General features: G+C 51.8%; 2 protein-coding genes across 10 annotated transcripts in view; both read left to right on the forward strand.

Annotated features, from left to right (window-relative positions):
* The window catches only part of CTCF (CCCTC-binding factor), a 33,504-nt gene extending 27,930 nt beyond the window's left edge, over nucleotides 1-5,574 (forward strand). For all 7 annotated transcript variants that reach the window (XM_061375911.1, XM_061375913.1, XM_061375905.1 and 4 more), the window contains 4 exons: nucleotides 16-198; nucleotides 565-700; nucleotides 2,878-3,045; nucleotides 4,020-5,574. In XM_061375911.1, coding sequence (XP_061231895.1) covers nucleotides 16-198; nucleotides 565-700; nucleotides 2,878-3,045; nucleotides 4,020-4,201 — 669 coding nt within the window. In that variant the 3' untranslated portion in view covers nucleotides 4,202-5,574. The remainder of the gene's footprint in view (nucleotides 1-15; nucleotides 199-564; nucleotides 701-2,877; nucleotides 3,046-4,019) is intronic.
* Nucleotides 5,575-9,244: 3,670 nt separating this feature from the next.
* CARMIL2 (capping protein regulator and myosin 1 linker 2) overlaps nucleotides 9,245-19,964 on the forward strand; it is a 30,365-nt gene continuing 19,645 nt past the window's right edge. For 2 of the 3 annotated variants that reach the window (XR_009728853.1, XM_061375941.1), the window contains exons 1-19: nucleotides 9,245-9,457; nucleotides 10,560-10,651; nucleotides 10,801-10,851; nucleotides 11,082-11,141; nucleotides 12,310-12,431; nucleotides 13,114-13,211; nucleotides 13,777-13,847; nucleotides 14,439-14,512; nucleotides 15,411-15,486; nucleotides 15,563-15,651; nucleotides 15,980-16,074; nucleotides 16,422-16,508; nucleotides 16,743-16,852; nucleotides 17,220-17,297; nucleotides 17,611-17,687; nucleotides 17,777-17,881; nucleotides 18,340-18,409; nucleotides 18,592-18,673; nucleotides 19,666-19,762. Coding sequence is in view for 2 of the 3 variants with exons in the window: in XM_061375941.1 (XP_061231925.1) it covers nucleotides 9,376-9,457; nucleotides 10,560-10,651; nucleotides 10,801-10,851; nucleotides 11,082-11,141; nucleotides 12,310-12,431; nucleotides 13,114-13,211; nucleotides 13,777-13,847; nucleotides 14,439-14,512; nucleotides 15,411-15,486; nucleotides 15,563-15,651; nucleotides 15,980-16,074; nucleotides 16,422-16,508; nucleotides 16,743-16,852; nucleotides 17,220-17,297; nucleotides 17,611-17,687; nucleotides 17,777-17,881; nucleotides 18,340-18,409; nucleotides 18,592-18,673; nucleotides 19,666-19,762 (1,616 nt within the window). In the remaining variant the exon portion in view is untranslated. Of the gene's footprint in view, nucleotides 9,458-10,559; nucleotides 10,652-10,800; nucleotides 10,852-11,081; nucleotides 11,142-12,309; nucleotides 12,432-13,113; nucleotides 13,212-13,776; nucleotides 13,848-14,438; nucleotides 14,513-15,410; nucleotides 15,487-15,562; nucleotides 15,652-15,979; nucleotides 16,075-16,421; nucleotides 16,509-16,742; nucleotides 16,853-17,219; nucleotides 17,298-17,610; nucleotides 17,688-17,776; nucleotides 17,882-18,339; nucleotides 18,410-18,591; nucleotides 18,674-19,665; nucleotides 19,763-19,964 lie in introns of those variants that run through there. The other variant, XM_061375942.1, reaches the window with a different exon arrangement.

The following is a 19,964-nucleotide window of genomic DNA, read 5'->3' on the forward strand; positions in this document are numbered from 1 at the left end:
GCTTGTCTCTGTCAGGAGCGGCACATGGTCATGCACAAACGGACCCATACTGGAGAAAAGCCTTATGCCTGTAGCCATTGTGATAAAACCTTCCGTCAGAAACAGCTTCTTGATATGCACTTCAAACGATACCATGATCCCAACTTTGTCCCTGCTGCCTTTGTCTGTTCCAAGTGTGGCAAAACCTTCACTCGCAGGGTAAAGGAATACATGAATTGTGGGTGTAATTGGGGTGGAATGAGGCTTTTAGTTAAGGGGAGGGGAACATGGAGGGGAACGAAAGGACAGGTGGGAGAGGCAAAGAGCACAGTGTTGATTAAATAGAGCATTTTTTTTCTGAGAGGAAAAGGGGGGTGTAATTCAGAGGTAGTATTAGCACATACTCACCTTGACATCATGAGCAATGAGAAAATACAGCTTTATTCATAAAAGTTAATGTAATTTACCCCCCAGAATAAATACATAAGTTACCAGAAATGTGCTTGAAAATACAGAGCCAGAACACCTGTTCTTGAATTCAGTGCATGTTGTGTTTTTTTATTGTGTTTTTAATCTTCTGAGTAGAACACAATGGCCAGACATGCTGATAACTGCTCTGGCCTAGATGGTGGGGAAGGAGAGAACGGAGGAGAGACAAAGAAAGGCAAACGTGGCCGAAAGCGAAAGATGCGGTCTAAGAAAGAAGACTCTTCTGACAGTGGTAAGAAACAGCTCAGTACATTCTGAGGAAACAGGCCTGAGGTTCACTATTAGTTTGCCTGTTCTGCAGGTTGGTTCTGCACTTGAAAGGCTTTTATCTAGTTGTTAAGCAGAAAAAATTATAGTGAGGGTGGTGAGACACTGGAGAGCACACTGCCTAGAGAAGCTGTGGCTGCCCCATCCCTGGCAGTGTTCAAGGCCAGGTTGGACACAGGGGCTTGGAGCAACCTGGTCTAGTGGAAGGTGTCCTTGCCTGTGGCAGGGGGTTGGAACTGGGTGACCTTCCAATCCTAACCATTCTGTGAGTGCCTGTGAGGGGTTGTACAGATTCTCTTCCAAGACAGGTAGTTGAAAAAACATGGTCTGATGCCCTTTGCCTTGCTGTGCAGTTGCTGTCCTTCCCGCTCTTCTGTTTGTGAAACCCTCTGCTAATGTTTTCAGTGTCCCTAAAGAAAACCTGGGTTTCTGTGGTACACTGCTATGAAGTAGTACATGCTTCCGCTTCACTCCTATGGGATGGCATGTCCAGACAATGCCCATTGCTGAACTGCTTGACCGCTTCTGCGGAGGAAGGCTTGCATCATCCAAGAGAATGGTGGATATAGTGCTGACAGTCTTTGGACTGTTACAAAAGGCATGCTGAGGCAATTAAAAGGGTCAAGGAGCTGGTGATATCTTCTACTTCATGGCTGTGTTTGCATGTATGCTGGTATTGAGAAAATGGTTTTAGAAGACTTCTGACTTCCTGGACAGGATGCCAGAAGATGGATTAGGTGCAGTTTATAATAGGGTGGCTACTGTAAGCTTCTCAAGAACAGAGACATGACAGGCTGTTCCAGCAAATAATGATCCCCTTACCTGCAGTACTGTCTGTGAAGAAAGAACTTGGGCATAGGCTTCCTCCTAGCAGAGATAACTTAGTCGTGTCTTGAACAGGAAAAATCCAATTAGAGTCTCGAGACCAGTCAGTTCTAAGATGATTCTGCAGAAGCAGAGTTGCTGATTAATTAGTCTTTCATCTGGAGTGCTTTATGTACTTAATCAAGGAGCGTAGGTTGGAAGAACAGAGATCTTTCTGGCTAGAGAATGTGCATCTGAGATCCTTCTGTGGCACACAGGTTTTATAGGATGAGTGTAGTCAAATGGCTTGTGCAAACCTTGACTGACTATAGAATTAAGTGCTTAAACTTGTGTTTGTGTGATACCTATGACATTCGACAAAAAATTAATGCAGTCTGTTGAATAAAGCATTTGTAACTATTTTTCATTTGAAATATGAAAATATCTTGGAGGCAGAAAGCATAAGATAACTGCCTTGATGGAAGGTATTTTAAATTGTGGGATTCTGGAGTATCTGATTTTTAATGTCTGATTTGTAGGCTTCCTGGGAATTAGCCTGTTCTGAAACCCAAAGTCGTGTTTACTTGATATGGTCTGGGTTCAAAACAGTTGTTCAGAGAAGCTTGTCAGAAGTCATGCTTGTTTGGTGAACTGAGAGAATCCTGTCAGCCTCAGATGGGTTGACTTCCTCAGGAGCCATTTGATACATGTGAGAAGTTGACTAGTGTGAGCTGAGTAGTGGTGAGGAAGAGGTCCTAACCAGGTTCCTAGGAGAACTGCATTATCCAGGGTTGTGTTTCTCTGATAGATCTGCAGTTTCTTTTTTTTTTTCCCCTTCAGTCAGATAAACAGAGCGTGCCTTATGCAGTGGCTCTTTTATTCACAAGTGAAGCCATTCTTCTCTGCAGTGGACAACACCCTTACAAGTTTTAAGTGCCATAAATTTGCTGTCCAAACAGTATTACCCTGTTCTGACACCTGTTACAGCTTTTTGTCTGGTTTTGGTCTTGCCCCAGATGTTCTGATGGGCCTTGGAGTAGTTCAGCAGTGTAGTGTTTTTTCCCCTCCTGCCATTGTCTCTCTGAGCTCCTTTGTGGATGTGCAGAGGAGCTGCTTTCATGTAACCTAACAATTCTGTTTGGTTTTGCTTTCTGAAGGACAACTTGTTCTCTCTAATGTGTGGGTGACAGACTAACAGTCTGCCACCAGTACAGGTCTTGGTTGCTGCCTTTGTCATCAGAGTTCACTCCTTTTGGATGTGGATTTGATGGTGGTTCTCTGTGGATGGTTTCATTCTTGTTTAAACTGAAGACTGACTTGGTACCGTGTTTCTTACAGAGGAAAATGCTGAACCAGATTTGGATGATAATGAAGATGAAGAGGAGACAGCAGTAGAAATTGAGGCTGAACCAGAAGTTGAGCAAGAGGCTCCTGCACCACCTCCTAGTAAGAAACGAAGAGGAAGACCACCAGGCAAAGCTGCCAGTCAAACAAAACAATCCCAGCGTAAGTCACTAACTGAAACACGTTACACTGCTTGCTTGAGCTGCTTTTTCCTCAGATTTGGCAGTTCTTGTAGGAGAACTGCTCCCCTCAAGTGAGCTTATTTTAAAAGTAGCTAACTGTACTTGTTTCTGCTTTGCTAAGAGCTCACCTTGATGTGAAATTCGTTCCAAGGGATTCCTGGTTATGAGGGAACATGGGCTAAAAGGAGAGGACGCTATTTTGTTAGTAGTATTCCATTTCAGAGGTGTGCAAACTGCTCGCTTCATTTTGCACGTTACAGTGTCTTTACTAAGTGTATACAGTTCCTGGTAAAGCAGCTGTTAGTCCATTCCCTGTAGTATACCTACCGGAGGACACTTTTGTAGGTATTATCACAAAACAAGATGCTTCAGGCCTGTAGTTCTGAGCACAGCATCAATGCAGATGTTGTTTCAACTCTGCAGTGCTTTTTCTGTAAGTCTAGAAATCTGTAACTGCAAAGTAGTGAGTAAATGAATTTTAGGAACAAAGCAGTAAGGGCAAATTTGTTTCTTCGAGGGGTAATGGCTTCCCCAGTGGCTTGCTTGGCTGCTCAGTGCTACAAGCGTGGCGTGTGTCCTACCTGGAATTACATTTTTGCTGAATTCATCACTATATTCCCCTGAATTTGAAGTTTTGCCTTATGCCCGTACATGGCTATGCTCTTGTTTGTTGATAATTCGGATGATGGGTTTTGTAGAGGAATATCTTAATATCACAAGACATACTGAAACTTTTGTGGTGGTGGCATGTCTTCATGCAGGGGCAAGGAAATAGATGCTTGAATGAATGAGGTGAGTTAAATCAGTGATGTGGGAATGTGAGTTGTGGGCCTTTCCATGGAAGAGTCTTAAGTGTCTACTGAGAAGTTACCAGGTAAGGCTTGCAGGCCAGCTTTAAATCACATTAAAACCCTGTTGCTCCCCCCATTCCCCCTTTGTGTTCTGCCCTTCTAGCTGCAGCAATCATTCAGGTTGAAGACCAGAACACTGGTGAAATTGAAAATATTATAGTTGAAGTAAAGAAAGAACCTGATGCGGAAACAGCAGAGGAAGAGGAGGAAACTCAGCCTCCTGTAGTGGAAGCTCCCAATGGAGACCTCACTCCTGAGATGATTCTCAGCATGATGGACCGGTGATGGAGGAAGACCACGTTGGCTGACTGAACTGGCCTGGGCTGTGTTTAAGCGGCTCAAATCTATTTTTTCGTTTTATCTTTTTTCTTGGCTTTGGGAAATGCACCAGTTTAGACCATTTTACCAAACATACTGGGAAATAAAAAGTTCAAAGTTATATTAGAATGTGATTTAACTAGAAGTTGCTGTTTTATGTTAGCATTACAGGATCATGGAACGTTAGCAAATACTTTGGAGTCCTTGAGGATTTACTGTGAGATGCTTGATTTAGTTTTGCTCTGAACTGCATTGTAAAGCTGGTCCAGGGGCCGTGGTTACATGGTTACATACAAAAAAGCAGAAGTCTTGACTAGAGTACATGGTGAACTACTCCGGACTTGCCCTTCCAGTTCCCAGAGTCCTTGAGCATCTTTCTCTCCGTAGTGTTTTTGACTGTAAATGCAGACTTGGGAGGGTTCTAGACTTCTAAAATGTTTTTTGCTTTTCCCCACTGACTATCTCCGGTTCCCCAAGTCAGCTGCACACAGTAGTTTTGGCATGCTCCAACTGGTTTCTGTCCTTACTGTGCTTTGCTTTCTGCAAAGCATTTCTGTAATGGTCAAGCTTGTAAATAACTTTTTTTTACATTTTAACCTTTTTCCATTAATTAAGAGGTATGCAAAAATGCAGTTTAAATAAACACCAGTATTCTTTTCAAACTAAACGACAAGACAAATGGATAGAGTGTAAATGTTGGAAAAGCTGTTGATAACCAGTCGTGTAGAGAAGAGACATACCCAGACTATTGCTTGCAGATCAAGAGAAACCCACACCTGAAATCTGGTTTTGAAGCACACAGAAGTGACATTTGGAACATGGGTAATTAACCACCTTTTTGAGTTACGATTTCACAACTACATTTTCTTTGTTCTGTCTTGTAGTTGTATTTTGTGTTTATGAATCCTGTGTTAAGGCAGAAGTGGTGATTTCTAAGTGGGTCACTGCAGCCCTCCAAACCTGGGCCAAGGAATTTTAATAGGTCAGTAATTCCACAATTTTGGATCTCTTGGTAAAGACAAAAAGGAATAATGTGAAATACAAATGATGCCTGTATATGAACCGTCACATGTTAAAATATGTAAGCTTTTTATAGAGCCTCAGTCTTGCTGATTTCAAACAAATTTTTCTTCTATGTATCGCTTTCAAGAGAGCTATCAGTTTAGCTATCAGACTCTAGGTTGATGCATTTTTGTACTTAGCTGTACTGTGTGATATTTTTCATTATTTTAGGAAGCCAACATGGGGAATAAAAAATACTGTTATAAAATATGTAATGGGGTTTGAAAGCTGGGAAGGAAAATATACTGCTGTACAGCTAATAAATGATAATGGATTAACAGGTGTGCTCACTGCCTGCTTTCTTTGTATCTGTTCAGGGTGACCTGGCAGTGGTCTCCAGAATGCAAAGCCGCATTCTTTGAGCAGGGAACCAAGCAGCTCTTCTGTCACCACCACAGGCCAGCATACACATAATCAAGTGTCAGGGCTGTGGTGAAGCCAGGGCATGGTCCCTGTTCCTTACACTATCTCTGTTGCGTAGCGGTAGAGAGAGCTGAGCTTGCTCAGCTGGGGCTGTGTGAAGGAGTTTATAGTGGAAAGGTGGTGTAAAATGTCAGCGTTTGTAGCTTGAGCTGGAAATGGTATGGAAGTTCTTGTTGCTCTTCCTTTTGCTTATGTGCAGCTGATGGTTTAAATAGCAGGAATGTTACTTCCGTTTCGTTCTGGATAGATACTTAGATGCAGTTTCTGTGTTGTATCTTCTTAGTTACCTGGGAAAGCAGCTGAGAGTAAGCAGTTGGGTACCTATACACTGTTAAGTTCGGGGTATTACCTCTTGTACTGCTGGCTTCAGAACAGGAGTTGCTGAAGATGGCACAGTATGACTTAAAACCATTAAAATGAAATCGTAAAAAGCACTAGAGTTGCTAAACTTTCACTAAAAATGTGAGAACTAGAGCGGGTTGCCCCGCACCTGTGTGAGGCTGTGGTACATGTTACTAGCTGTGTGTGTGCACGACTCTATGTATTTAATTCTGTATACATAGACTGGGGGTTGTTCAGCCTGGAGAAAAGAAAGCTCTGGGCAGACCTTAGGCACTAGGAGCTGCTGTAATAGGGCTACAGGAAACCTGGAAAGGGGCTTTGGACAAGGGCCTGTAGGGACAGGACAAGGGGGAATGGCTTTAACCTGACAGAGGGGACACTGAGCTGAGCTCTTAGGCAGAAGCTCTTCCCTGTGAGGGTGCTGAGGCCCTGGCACAGGGTGCCCAGAGAAGCTGTGGCTGCCCCATCCCTCGCAGTGCTCAAGGCCAGGTTGGACACAGGGGCTTGGAGCAACCTGCTCTAGTGGAAGATGTCCCTGCCTGTGGCAGGGGTTGGAGCTGGATGAGCTTTGAGGTCCCTTCCAGTTCAAACCATTCTGTGTTCCTGAGGGATGGTTCTTGACCTCGCCAAGAAAAGCTGCCTGGAGGTGGGTGCCTGGGATCCTGTTTCAGCAGGTGGGTGAGGGAAAGGTCAGGGCTGCTTCTGCAAGGAAGGATAAATCCTCGTGTGCTTTCTCGTGTGCACAAGGCCCTTGTGTACTCAGAGCCCAGAGGTGCTTCAGGCAGGCGGTGCTCTGAAGGAGATGTGGGTTTGGGTATTTTTAGAGCTAGGGAGGCTTTGTGGTGAGCTGCAGAACTAAAGGTGTCCTCGGATCTCCAGCAGTGTCACCATCATCTCTTAAACACCGTGGCTCAGCCCACCACTGGCAAGTGGGGCATGAAGGATGCTGCAGGGTCTTTGCTTTGGCTTTTTAACTGGTGACCTGTGATGGTGTCCCAAAGAGGTGTCACACATGCTCTGACCTGGTCTCATGGTCTGCACTGAGTACTGGTGCAAGACAGCAGAGCAACTAGTACTGTTGTACCGAAGTCTAAGTGAATCCAGGGCTTGTGTTTTCAGCTCTCAGTATTCAGAGAGATGGTGGGCTAAAAGAAAGAGAGCCTGAGAGGCCTGTTTGTCCAAGGACCACAGCTGTGGTTGCTTTCAAGTAGTCTTTGGTCCGCTGGTGGTGTGTTGTAGACCTTGGCAGCTCCTGCCCTGCCAAGCACAACCCACTGCTGCAGCAGGCCTAGGAAGAGGCTGATCTCCAAAGGGGACCACTGGTGGCTTCTCTTGTGCCACTGGAAGAAACCATTTCTAAGCAGCTTTTTATGATGGACTGCTTTTTGAACCTTCTTCAGAGACCCAGCAAAGGATCAGTGGGGATTGGAGCACTCACCTTGTGGCCATCGTCGTCTTCTGCTCAGCCTGGTGTGTTACTTGGTGGTCTGCTCAGTTGGCCTGGTTTCTTGATGCTTGCTCAGTCAATAGTCCTGCTATGGAGCCTGGTTTTTATTTGATTTGGGCTTACCTGTGGGCAGTATCTGTGCCTTTGTGCCTTCTACAGGCTTCTGGTTTGCCCTTGGTGGAGCTGCTGTGGAGAGATGCAGAGCAGCGTCCCAGCCTGCTCCTGAGGATGCGGATACAGGGCAGCATCTCATTCCTGAACGTTTATGTGGACAGAACATCCGTGCTCAAGCCCAGTGGTGGAAAAGCTGTGTCCTAGACCATGACGGAAAAGCCAGGGCTATTGTGGATCGAGGGAGCACTGCTGCCTCAGCTGATGGCTTGGCCTGGCTGCCACCTCCGGTGCTTGAGCTGCTCTCCTGAGGTTGTGCTGGAGAATGGCATCAGAATGGGTTGGGGGCTGAAGCAAGCTCTGACTGACTGCTGCAACCTGCCAGAGGCTCGTTTGGCTTCCAGAGGTTGTGAGCTCCCCCATGTTAGAAAGACCCGCTCCTTCCATGTCACTGAACAGAGGTCCAAGACTGCTTCTTCAGCCAGTGTCAGACAGAGGTTTTGCTGGTGCCACCCATAGCATGCTTTCTTCTGCTTCACTGCAGGAAAACTAACATCTTCTACTACTTTGCCTTCACATCACTGCAGCAACTGAGTCTCCAGGTGAAGAGAAGGCAGCTGTGTATCAGGGACATCTTAGGGAGGTATGCAAAACCTAAGGAGGTCTTCAGCAGGAATTCAGGCAAGCGTGGTAGGCAACCAGGTGGATGAGCAGGAAGAGGAAAACGAAACCAGCAGAAAGGAGAAGGGGGGAAACAGGCTGCTCTGAAGGAGCAGACGTTGCATGAGCGTGCAAGGATGGAGCTGACTGAACCAAAGGCTCAGATGGAGCTGGACTTGGAGAAGCAGATGAAGGATGGAAGAACAGTGTCTCTATTAGGAAGGGCTTCAGCAGCAGCAGGAAGACTTCAGAAAAATGCTGAGAGCAGCTCTGCTGCCGCCCCCCAGCAGCTTCCTGAGTCTGGCAGGGCAGAGAAGCACTGGGTCCAGTGAAGCCCTGCATGGGGCACAGGACAGCTTTCTGCTCCACCCTGGAGTGCTGCTGGCTTTGGCCTGGTCCAGAGTGGCAGCAGGGTGGTTGATGTGCTTGCTCCAAGGAGGCCACCAAGTCTTTGCCCTCTTGTGTTTGCTTTGGAGCAGCAGCTTTGTCATTTTGACATGACACTTGAGTCATTCCTGCTGTGGAGAAGCCGTGCCTGCAGTGGGCACCAGCACCCATCCTCATCATAGAACCCCAGACTGCAAAGGACCTTAAAGCTCATCCAGTTCCAGCTCCCTGCCAGGGACACCTTGCATTAGACCAGGTTGCTCCAAGCCCCATCCAACCTGGCCTTGAACAGTGCCAGGGGTGGTCTCCCATTGCCTATTCCTGGTGTGAGACGGTGGGGCTGGGCTGGGAAGGGTAGAGCAGCTCTTGTCACACCGTTTTCACCCTTCAGGCAGCACCACCTCATGGGGCTGCAGGACAGGGACAGGCCATGGACCTGGAACTGTTGAAGGTGGCACCACGGGGAGATGCTGGTCTCCTGGCTGGGAGGCAGCAGTGGGGTGTCCTGCTCCCGGGTGAAGCTGCACTGGGGAGAAGGGCTGGGAGACGATGCCGGTGGCTGCGGGCACCGTCGCTTTCACTTTGCTTCTTTGCTCAGGCGGCAAATCTCCTCTGACGGGGCAGGAAGAGGCACTGAGTGAGCGTGGGGAGGGGGAGGAGGCACCTCCGTGCTTCCTCCCAGCCGGCGCCTTCCCCACAGCGCCCAGGGATGCTGCCAGGAGCCCCGCATCACCCACACCCCGACCGAGCCATGGCCGCGTCCCACAGAGCCATCCCCACCGAGATCCGAGGTAAATCATCGCTGCTGCAGGGCATTGTGAACGTGGGCAGTGTCATACGGGGCCTCCGCAGCCCAGGTTTGCTGTGATGAGGGTGGCAGAGGTGCTTTCCGCTTCCTCATCATCACCAGCTGTGGTTCAGGGGGGTCCAGGCAGGGTGTGGGGCACAAGGGCTGCTGTTGTCCTCAGAGCTCGTGTTGAGGATGGTCCTTGGGCCAGAAGTATCCCTAGAGGAACATCCCTGGCTCCTCGAGGACGTGGTTCTGCACAGCTGAAGCTGTTGTGTTGGTGGGTCCAGCTCCCCGGGGAGGCACAGCCTCCGCTCCCCAGCAGCACAGGAGAGGTGTAAAGTACCCTTGCTCCTGGCATTCTCTCCTCTGATTGAAAAAACAAAAGCTCTTGGGGTTCTGCGGCCTCATCAGCTCCAACAAGGGGTAGGAAGGAGCCAGGTAGCTGCATCCCCATCATCCAGCTTCACCATGGCGTGTTCCTGGGATGTGCAGCTCAAGCCACTGAACACGGGGGCTCAGTGTCAGGAAAACCTGTTGCTTTGATGGTGATGGGCAGTTATGGTTACGGTCCCTTTTCTCAGCTGGGAATGAGAAGAGGCAGCAAGCAATACTCACACTGGTCCACAGTGACTGGTTTGTAGGTATGGAGAGGTTGGTACCATGACCACCTGTGCAGGTTGCATCTTCAAAGACTGGAGATGCAGAATAGATCCCTGGGTGCACTGTGGGGAGGAAGCACTTGGGTGCAGAGTTGCTCCCCAGTGGTACATTTGGGAAGGAAGAAAGAGAATCCGGGGTCCTCCCGTTGCTCAGCACCAACTCCCAGTAAGCAAGGCAACATGTGAGTGTAAACCAGTGGCCCCAAAGCCTTGTGCTTGGTCATGGCTGCAGAAGATGACAGGGAGGTGGATTTATCACCTGGGTGGTAAACAAGACCCAAACCCAGTGTGCAGTGTGGCTTAGCTGGGAGAGCAACCATCAGGTGTGGGTAGAGAGGGGTTGGTTGAGGTGGGGATGCAGGGATGGTGTCCCCAGGGACAGCAGGGCTGGCAGGAGAGGAACAGGGGTGTCCCATCACTTCATGCAGACATTGATCTTCTTAGAGGGCATCGCCACCTTCCTGGGGACAAAGGAGGTGCTCCTGGTGATGAGCGTCCAGCTGCAGGTGAAATCCAAGTATGACGACTACATCTTGGTATGTGCAGAGTCTGGCCTGGCTCCTGCTTCCCAAGTTTCCCCAGACCAGACCCCAGCCATCCCACGGCTGCAGCAGGGGACAGGGGTGGCTCCTGTGTCACCACTGTCTCTTGTGACTCCAATGTCACACTGGTATCCCCTGCCTAGGTGCTGACGCCCTGGCGAGCCTATGTGCTGTCAGTGACACTGCCAGTGAGGGTAAGTGATGAGTGGCTCCCAGGAGGGCATTGCCTGGGGTACCCATGGGGTCTGGGAAGCCCCCTGGATGAGGATGAGGATGGGGTGAAGGGGAAGAGGGCTGGAAAAGGCTGGGGAGGGGGCATGGCCAGGCACTCCTCAGGCCATGGTGAAGGGTGAGAGCTGAGGCGCGCTGTTGGATCCCCCTTCTCCATCACTGCCTGATCCAGTGCTGCTCCTCTCACCCACAGGTTCACAGCAGCTTCAGCTTCCTGGAGGTGAGGGAGATGACACTGCAAGATCCCAGCTTGGTGAGTGGCACCAAACACTGGGACAAACCCATGGCAAACCCTGACCTGGAGCCCACTGTGGGGCCTGGAGCTGTCCTGTCCCCCCATTGCACATCAAGGGTCACCAGTGATGACCTGTGAGATCCCCACAGGGTATTTATCTCTGAGGCACCCCTAAAGAAAACCCCGTATGGCCTTGCCCTGGGTACCACCTCAGGGCTGGAGGTGCAGGGAGGCACTCACAATGCGGGGGTGAGCATGGGTGCCTGTTCCCCTGCAGCAGATCGTGCCTGGCCGTGGCACCTCGGCTCAGCAGGGACAAGGTGACAGGCAGCTGCTGGCTTACAGAGGCGAAGACAAATTTAGCAGGAGGGTGTTTTAAATCCCAGTAATCCTCTTAGGAGGGGGCGTGAGCAGGAGGCAGGAGCAGTGTGTGGGAACTGTGCAGGAGAGGAATGGGATGCCCTGGCTTGGATGTGTCAGCCAAAACAGGGCCGTGGTCCTCCTTAACCCCTTGTCTGTGTTCTGCTCATTAAAGCCTCAGGGGCACCCATGGCCCCAGCCTCCAAACAGGGGTTTCTGCTGCATGGCTGAGCTCCAGGGGAGAAATAAAGGGGTGCTGGGGGTGAGAGCCCAGGGTGGATGGGGTGAACCGGTTGGCTGGGCTATGGGGAGCACAGGGGTTTTCACCCTGCAGGCAGAGCCCCGGGCAGTGGTGGCAGCTCCATCCTCCAGCGATGCCAGCAGATAACTCATCCTGTTCCCACACCTCAATCAGATTGTAATTAAATCAGGGAACGTGTTGCCATGGGATTTTTTTCCTGGTAGGAACTAAAAAAGTATCAACCCCCAATTAGACAAATTCAGGGAGGAAACCTCTGTCCTCCGGCTGAGGCAGGGTCAAGGCTGTTCTCACCCTGCTGCCTCAGGCTGCTGCTGCATCAGCTTCGCTTGAATTTGGAGGGAGGTTTCTGCCTTATTGAAGCACATTTTGATCTCTTTGATGTATTTTATCTTAAATTCTTGGTGCTTGCAGCCTCCCCTGTGCTCACAGTGCTCAGGTGGGGTTTATAAGCAGCGCCTGGGTGTTTGCAGCAAGGAGCTGGTGGCTGCCACTGCTGTGTCTGGGGGCTTGGGGACACGGTGGTGCCAGCTCACTTGGGCATCTCCCACCCTTTGCACCCTGCAGGTTGTCATAGAAACAGATACAGCACCTCATGCCTTCCGGTTCATGTCCTCTGGTGATCTGGAGCAACTTGTCATCCATGTCACCATGTCTCTTAAGAAGGTCTTTCCAGACTCATCTCCTGGGTAAGGGTCTTCTACTCCTCAAGGGTACCTGTGCAGGTACCAGAGCAACTTCTTTGCTCAGAAAGCCCCATGTAGGGTGTCACAGGATCATAGCATCATAAAGTGGTTTGGGTTGGAAGGGACCTAAAGATCACCCAGTTCTAACCCCCTTCCATGGGCAGGGACTCCTCAGTGTAGACCATGTCAGCAAGCACCATCCAACCTGGCCTTGAACACTGCCAGGGATGGAGCATTCACCACTTCTCTGGGCACCCTGTGCCAGGGCCTCAGCACCCTCACAGGGAATATATCTAACCTGTGTCACAGGTTATATCTAACCTGAATTTTCCCTGTATGAGTTTGAACCCACAGCCCCTTGTCCGATCACTATACTTGCTGAAGAAGAGTCCATCCCCAGCATCCCTATAGGCCCCTTTCAGATACTGGAAGGCTGCTATGAGATCTCCATGCAGCTTCTCTTCTCCAGGCTGGTCAGACCCAACTTTCTCAGCCTGTTGATGGGTTCAAACTAGCCCCTTTTAATGGCAGAAACACCCCCTGGTGAAGGCCAGACCCTGCTCCCCGATCATATCCAGAAGGATGTTTCTGACCACTCTATACACAAGGGCTGTAGCTAAGCATAAAGCTGTGGGGATGCTCTTCTCCCCGCCAACCATCACACACCCCCCTGGTCCTTCCCCAGGACACTGCTCAAGAACTCCCCACCCAATCTGTACGAGAGGATCCGGCGGATCACGGACTCCCTGGAGGAGATGCTGCAGAGCAGCCCTGCACCCTGTGGTGAGCCCCCAGCACCTCCCCATGTTATAACACACTGAGGACCATCACAGCTCAATGCTCATCAACATGAGCTCTGCTGGCAAGGCATCCATGGTGGCTTAGGTTAGAAGGAGCCCTGGTAGTGGGGTCTGGCCCCACCACCCCATCCTATGTGGCAGGAGCAGGATTGAGGGGATGTAGCTCCCCAGAGAGGAGCACGATGGCTGTGAGGCAAGGCTGCTTGGTGCCCACCCCCGAGGACATGCAGCTGTTGATGCTTCACCTATCTTATACAGCATGGCTGCAGACCCAGAGGCTTTTCCTGGAGCTTGGTATGAAGTAAGGTACCTCCATTGTCATCACAGCAATGCATCTTGCCTGCTATCTACACAGATCAAGGAAAGCAGGATACAGCCCCCTGGGCTGTGGAGTCACTTTTGGGCTGTCAGTAGACCCCACAGGACACTCTGGTCTCTTTGAGGAGGGAAGGGAGAGCTCCCACCATCCCTCCTCTGTTTCATGCTCCTCCCAAGGGTCTCCATGCTCCCGTGGGAAGGTCTGCCACCAAACTGTCTTCTCTCTGCAGGGGGGTTCTCGGAGACCTACGCTGCCCTGTGTGATTACAATGGCTTTGCTTTCCGCGAGGAGATCCAGTGGGTAAGCTCCTCTGCCCCATGGAGAAGAGCTGGTTGCTGTGTGTCACTTGGTGGGCAGGGACGCAGATCCCATGGGTGCCTCCATTCAGCAGCCTCATGCAGTTTGCCTGGCTTGAGTTACCTCTGATCCTCAGTGGGGTGGAATCAAAGTGCAAGTGGGAATAAGATGCTTTGGACCAAGTTGTTTCCCAGACTGTCACTTAAGGAGGGCCCTGGAAACCTGTGGCCTTGCTGTGTGTCCCTAGCAGAGGAGAACCCCTCTGGGACCATGCCACGGCAGGTCCTCCACTTCCTCTGGGACACTGACTCCAGCCCACCTCTCCCCACACCCCATTCCCACCAGCTTGAGGGTGCTTTGCGTTCTGCTGTCCAGTCACTGCAGAGTGGTCCAGCACCCACCAAGCCATGCCACCTGCCTGGGGCACATGCCCTGCCAGCAACAGCACCAGGCTGGGGTTAGGCTCAGGCTTTATGCAAGGGGCTCCCGGGGGAGGATCCCCAATGGCTCAGATCCCTCCAGTGACACTGGGCACACAAGCCCTCCCCAGGGTCCTGTGCTGAGCCTGATCCATGTGTCCATCCATCTGAGCAGGACGTGGACAACATCTACCACAGCCAGGACTGCCGAGAGTTCAACCTGCTGGACTTCAGCCACCTGGAGAGCCGGTGAGTGCCCTTCTGTGCTGCCCATGGACCCCATGCCACGCCAGCACTTGTCCTCATCCTCCCTACCCATGACAGCGGTGCCCAACACCCTCCTCTGCTCATGAGAGAAGCTTTGTTCACTTTAGACACCCCATCTGCAGGCTGATGCTGCCCCACACCAAACGTGGTGAGCCCCATCCCATGGGGCTATGGTCCCAGGTGGCTGGGCAGCATCGCTATTCATTTTTAACATTTAAATAAGCCCATGGGCTGCTTGTGGAGGTGAAACCCAGAAGACCCGGCAGCTTCTCACCACTCGTGGCTGTCAGGGGTTTCCATATGCAAAGCAGTCAGTGCTGCTCACCCCCAGCACCCCAGACATCTGCTACAATCTCATACTGATACAGCTTTATAGTTTTAACAAAATAGATAACAGATAATCTTACAGCAGAGCCATGAGTTCAGGCGATGCCAGTGTGGTCCCCATGGAGCTCTCAGCCACATCTCCATCCCAAGAAAGATGAAGCAAGGGCCCAGCTCTGTGAGAAGGCAACTGCTGGGTATTTTGGGAAACAGGATCTGTGTTCAGCTAGCCAGAAGGAGATGGTTTTAGAGGTTTCTTTGGACCAGGAAGTCAAAAAGAAACTTGTTTCCACGCGAGCAAGACCTTTATTGTTCTTTACACACAATTAAAAAGGCCAGAGGCATGAAAACAGTTTATTTTATTCTTCCTGAGAGAATAATTTGGAGAAGCTGAGCTATGTTTGTGGGTTGTTTTAACCCCCAAACTGTGGGCCCCCAGTCCTGCCCTGTTGAACACTGTATTTGGCCATCCTGAGGTTGGGTATCTTGGGGCACCCATTTGGGACCAGGCTTATCCCAACCTGTCCCTGACTCCCTTGTCCTTGTCACCCTGCAGAGACATGGCTCTGAGCGTGGCTGCTTTGTCCTTCAACCTGTGGTTCACCAAGCTCTCCTGCAAGGACTTCAGGCTGGTAAGTGCCAACGCTGTGGCTTGGGGCACGCTGGAGGTGTCCAGGTTTCCACAAGGGTTCCGTTGTCCCCTGCCAGAACCAGGAGATCTCGGAGCAGCTGCTCTACATGCTCAGCAGATCTGTGACGCTGGAGGAGCTGGTGCTGGAAAACAGCGGATTGAAAGCGTAAGCAAAAGCGTGCAGGGTGGATGAGCAGGGTCTTGGCAGCCTGGAGGTGGTCCCCTCGTGTGCATGGAGCAGAGAGGTCCATGGACCTCTGTGCTAGGGGGGTGTTGGTATCTATCCCCTCCAAAGCATGCTCACTGGGTGCAGAGACCCTGGAGGCCAGCAAACATCACCCACCCTTGGAGATGCTCTGCTGGCTGCCCAGGTGGAGATGGTTCTGCCATGGGGGCAGGAGCTGATGGCACGTCCCCAGAAGATGCAGGGTTGTTGGCCATGTGTCCTGGAGGTGGCTGTACCTTGGTCAGATGGGTGACCTTTCTTCCCACAGGGACTTTGCACAGAGGATGGCCCAGGCACTCAGCAACCATCCCGACTCTGTCCTGCACACCATTAACCTTGATGGAAACCAGCTGGAAGACAGAGGTACCCAACTTAGAATCACAGCATCAGCCAGGTTGGAAAAGACCTTTAAGGTCATCAAGTCCAACCGTTCCCCAGCACTGCCAAGGCCACCACTGAACCATGGCACTGAGGGCCCCATCTACACGGTGTGTGAACGCTTCCAGGGATGGTGACTCCACCACTGCCCTGAGCAGCCTGTTCCAATGCCTGAGCACTCTTTGGGGAAGGAATTGTACCTAACACCCAGTCTAAACCTCACCATGAAAACTGGTGCTCAAGTCTGGATCCCAGCAGCAGTTACCCCTGCCCTGAGGCTGTAGCTTAGAATGGGACGCACACCCACCTCAGGGCTCTCTGCTCTTTCATAGGGATCGCTGCCTTCAGCCAGCACGTGAAGAGGTGTCCCAAGGGTCTGCAGAGCCTCAGCTTGGCCAGGACCATGCTCACTGCCAAAGGTAGCACCCAGCATCCCACTCAGTGCCAGCATGCTGGTGGAAGGCTGGGCATGGCAGCAGTTGAGGTGAAGCTGGCACCAAAGGGGTGGTTAAAGGGGCTGTGGGGACACACTGGAAAGGGCATCTTCAGGGATGCAATGTCTTGATGTAGGGAAGTGCCTGTTCCTTTGCTCCACGGCTCTCCCCATTGCAGAGGACTCGTGGGCATTCATCTCTCCTCCTCTCCTCAAGCAGGGATGAGCGTGTTATGCAAGGCCCTCGCAGATAACAAAGCTATCGGATCCTCCCTCCGGCACTTGGACCTTTCTGGAAACCCTGGCTCCCTGGCTGGGGATGACACCAGTGTGAGTGGTGTGATGGGATGACATGGTCAGGGCTATGTCCCCAGCACGGTTTGGATGGCTTCAGTCTCCTGGGTCTTTATCCTGCCTTTCAGCACCCAAGGGATGGGGAACTCACATTTGCATCACCTCCTTGCCCACCCCGGAGCAGCAGGGGATGTACTGGGGACATCCTGCTGCATCTCCTTGTGGGAGAGTGGTAGATGGAGCCAGGATGTGAGCAGTGTGGGGCTGGGTCCCCCCCTGCCAGATTCATCCCTGTGCTCTGCAGGAGGGAGAGGGCAGGCTGCAGATGGGATTTATGGGCTGCAGGGTGATGGAGGGGGATTCAGAGTCCTGGGCAAAGCCACTGACCCCTCTCTGCCGACAGAAACTGCAGACCCTCCTTCACCAGTGCCACTCGCTGTCCCACCTCAGCCTGGCCAGCACGGACTGCCCCTTGGACACTGTGAGTACCTATGGAGAGGGTCCCAGCAGTGATCCGTCCCCAAATCCATGCTGTGCTGCTGGAGGTGCTGCCACCCCATACTGTTCGGCACAGGGCTGTGGTTACAGCGTGCGTGGGCAGCAGCCCAATGATCTCCCACTTTGTGCCAACTGCCATGGGCAGGTTGGGGGTCTTGGGGCTCAGCAGGAGAAAGAGGGGAGCCCCAGCATGGGGCAGACCCCCTTAGGATCCCTGATAGCTTACCCCACACCATTCCTGGGCTGTGTGAGGGGCTGGGCCCTCCTCAACACAAGTTACATCCCCACCCTGGCAGCTCTTTGGAGCCCTGGTTCATGGATGCCACACCAGCCTCACCCATCTGGATCTCTCCAAAAACATGTATTCCCACAGGTAAGGCCCTGGGACGGGAGGGAGGGGACCGTGGTACCCAGGTGGGTGCCAGATGGCAGATGATGCCACTCTGTGCCCATCCTTTTCAGAAAGGTGAAAGCCACCTCCTCTGGCATCAAGGAGTTTTTCAGCCAGGCCTGCGCCCTCAGGCACGTCTCCCTGGCTGGCACCAAGCTGCCAGCAGATGCTGTAAGGTGAGAGGGGACTATGGGTCCACGAAGGGGAACAGGTTCAGGGTGAGCATGGTCGTGCAGAGGGAGCACACTCAGGGCTTTGCATGTTAAGAGGGCTGGTGAGGAGCATGGATGAGGCAGTGAAAGGCAGAGCTCTGGGAACAATGCTCCAGGAGAGTTTTACACTGGAGATTAGGAACAGTTCCTTCTCCCAGAGGGTGCTCAGGCATTGGAACAGGCTGCCCAGGGCAGTGCTGGAGTCACCATCCCTGAAGGGTTCACACACCGTGTAGACGGGGCCCTCAGTGCCATGGTTCAGTGACGGCCTTGGTAGTGTTAGGGAGCAGCTGGATTTGATGATCTTGAAGGTCTTTTCCAACCTGGTTGATTCTATGATGTCTTCTCCAGTACCCGCTCCCACCTCCGGTGCTGACGCCTCTGTTGCTTGCACTGAGGGGTGGCTTTGGTGGTTTTTCCAGGGCACTGCTGCAAGGGCTGGCGGACAACAGCCACATCAGTGACCTGCACCTGGATCTCAGCAACTGCGAGGTGACAGCCAGCACCCATAGCCTATCTGGGGGTCCTATTGTGGTGCTCAAGGAGGTTGCTCCCTGTGTGGGGAACTCCACGCGCCTGTTTGCCGTAGGGCTGGGGTGACCTTCCCGATGGCAGGATCCCATTTGCAGGGCTTCCACTTCCCCTTGTACTGATACCTTGCTGTTTCTCCCAAGCTGAGATCAGCGGGGGCACAAGTCATCCAGGATCTCATCCCAGTCACCAGCTCCATCAGTGACCTGGACTTGTCTGACAACGGTAGGTTGCTTCATCCCCACCTGGGGGAAGATCCCCTCCATCAGCAGGTTCAGCCACCATGGACCAGCCCAGCCCCGGAGGCATCTTGTGGGCTTGTAGAAGTCCCCAGGGAGATGGGTAGGGTCTGCTGCACTCCTTGCCTCTTGACAGCACTGGCTAATGCGGCATTAAACTGCACTTATCACCTGTGGACATCTTTCCACAGCAGAAGCTGCACCACTGCAGGCTGTGTCTCATGGGGATCAAGGCACCCAGTGGCCAGCAGTGGGTTCGTGCCTGAGAAATCACCACCTCACCAGGCTTTTATGGTTTTTACTCCCAAAACCAACCTTCCCCAAGGCAGGCAGTACTAACACGTGTGCTTCTTCCTCTGCTGATGTCCTTCCCAGCACGCGAAGCCTCTTCCACCACTTTCTAGGGCTGCATCCCATGTGGGGAGTGGTGGTGGTGGCCCTGGTTTAGGGGAAGGTGTCTCTATCTGGGGCAGGGGGTTGGAACTGGATGAGCTTTAAGGTCTCTTCCAACACAAACCAGTCTGGGATTCTATGAAGCTCTTCCCACTACTCTGCAGGCGTTTGCAGCCTCTGCTGATAACCTTGTCCTATCATGGCCTTCAAAACCATGGATGAGCAATCCTAATCACAAATATCACCTCTACCAGCTCCTAATCTGAAAGGCCCCAAACCTTAAAGCAGACCATGCAGCTCAACAACCAGATTGCTCTAGGAACACTAAAGTTTAGAGTCCTTCAAAAACCTGTTCACACCAACAGTGCTCCAAGAGCTTGCTCTTGTACCCACAATCTCCATCCAACCCTTGCCAAAATACACTTCTATTTGTTGCCTTCCCAGTAGATCAGCTCTGTGCAGGAGCGACAGTCATGATTCTGTGTGAGTCTTGATGGCTCTGTGGGTCTCCTACAAGGGACCACCTTGGTGCCACCCCTGTGAACTGCTTGGAACATCCTGGTGGGTTTCTCCCATGTCTCACAGGCTTTGACCCCGACATGGTGACGCTGGTGCTCTCCATCGGCAGAAGCAAGTCCATCAGGCACGTGTCTCTGGGGAAAAACTTCAACATCAAATCCAAGTAAGCACAAAGCTGCACAGAGCACAAGGGCCAGGAGCCATCCGGGCACCCTACACCCACCTTGACTCTCTCTGCCCATGGGCTGGTTGGGAATGCCAGGGATCATGGTCCTGCCTGCTCCAAACCAGTGGGGAGTCCGGGGCCTGCATCTCCTGCTCCTGGCACAGTTCTCATGGGATGACAGGGACAGGTCACAGCCTTG

The sequence above is a fragment of the Neopsephotus bourkii genome, unplaced genomic scaffold (assembly GCF_033783945.1).
Source record: "Neopsephotus bourkii isolate Nb327-2 ecotype Australia unplaced genomic scaffold, CSIRO-AGI_Nbou_v1 NB_1680, whole genome shotgun sequence".
NCBI classification, from domain to species: Eukaryota; Metazoa; Chordata; class Aves; order Psittaciformes; family Psittacidae; genus Neopsephotus; species Neopsephotus bourkii.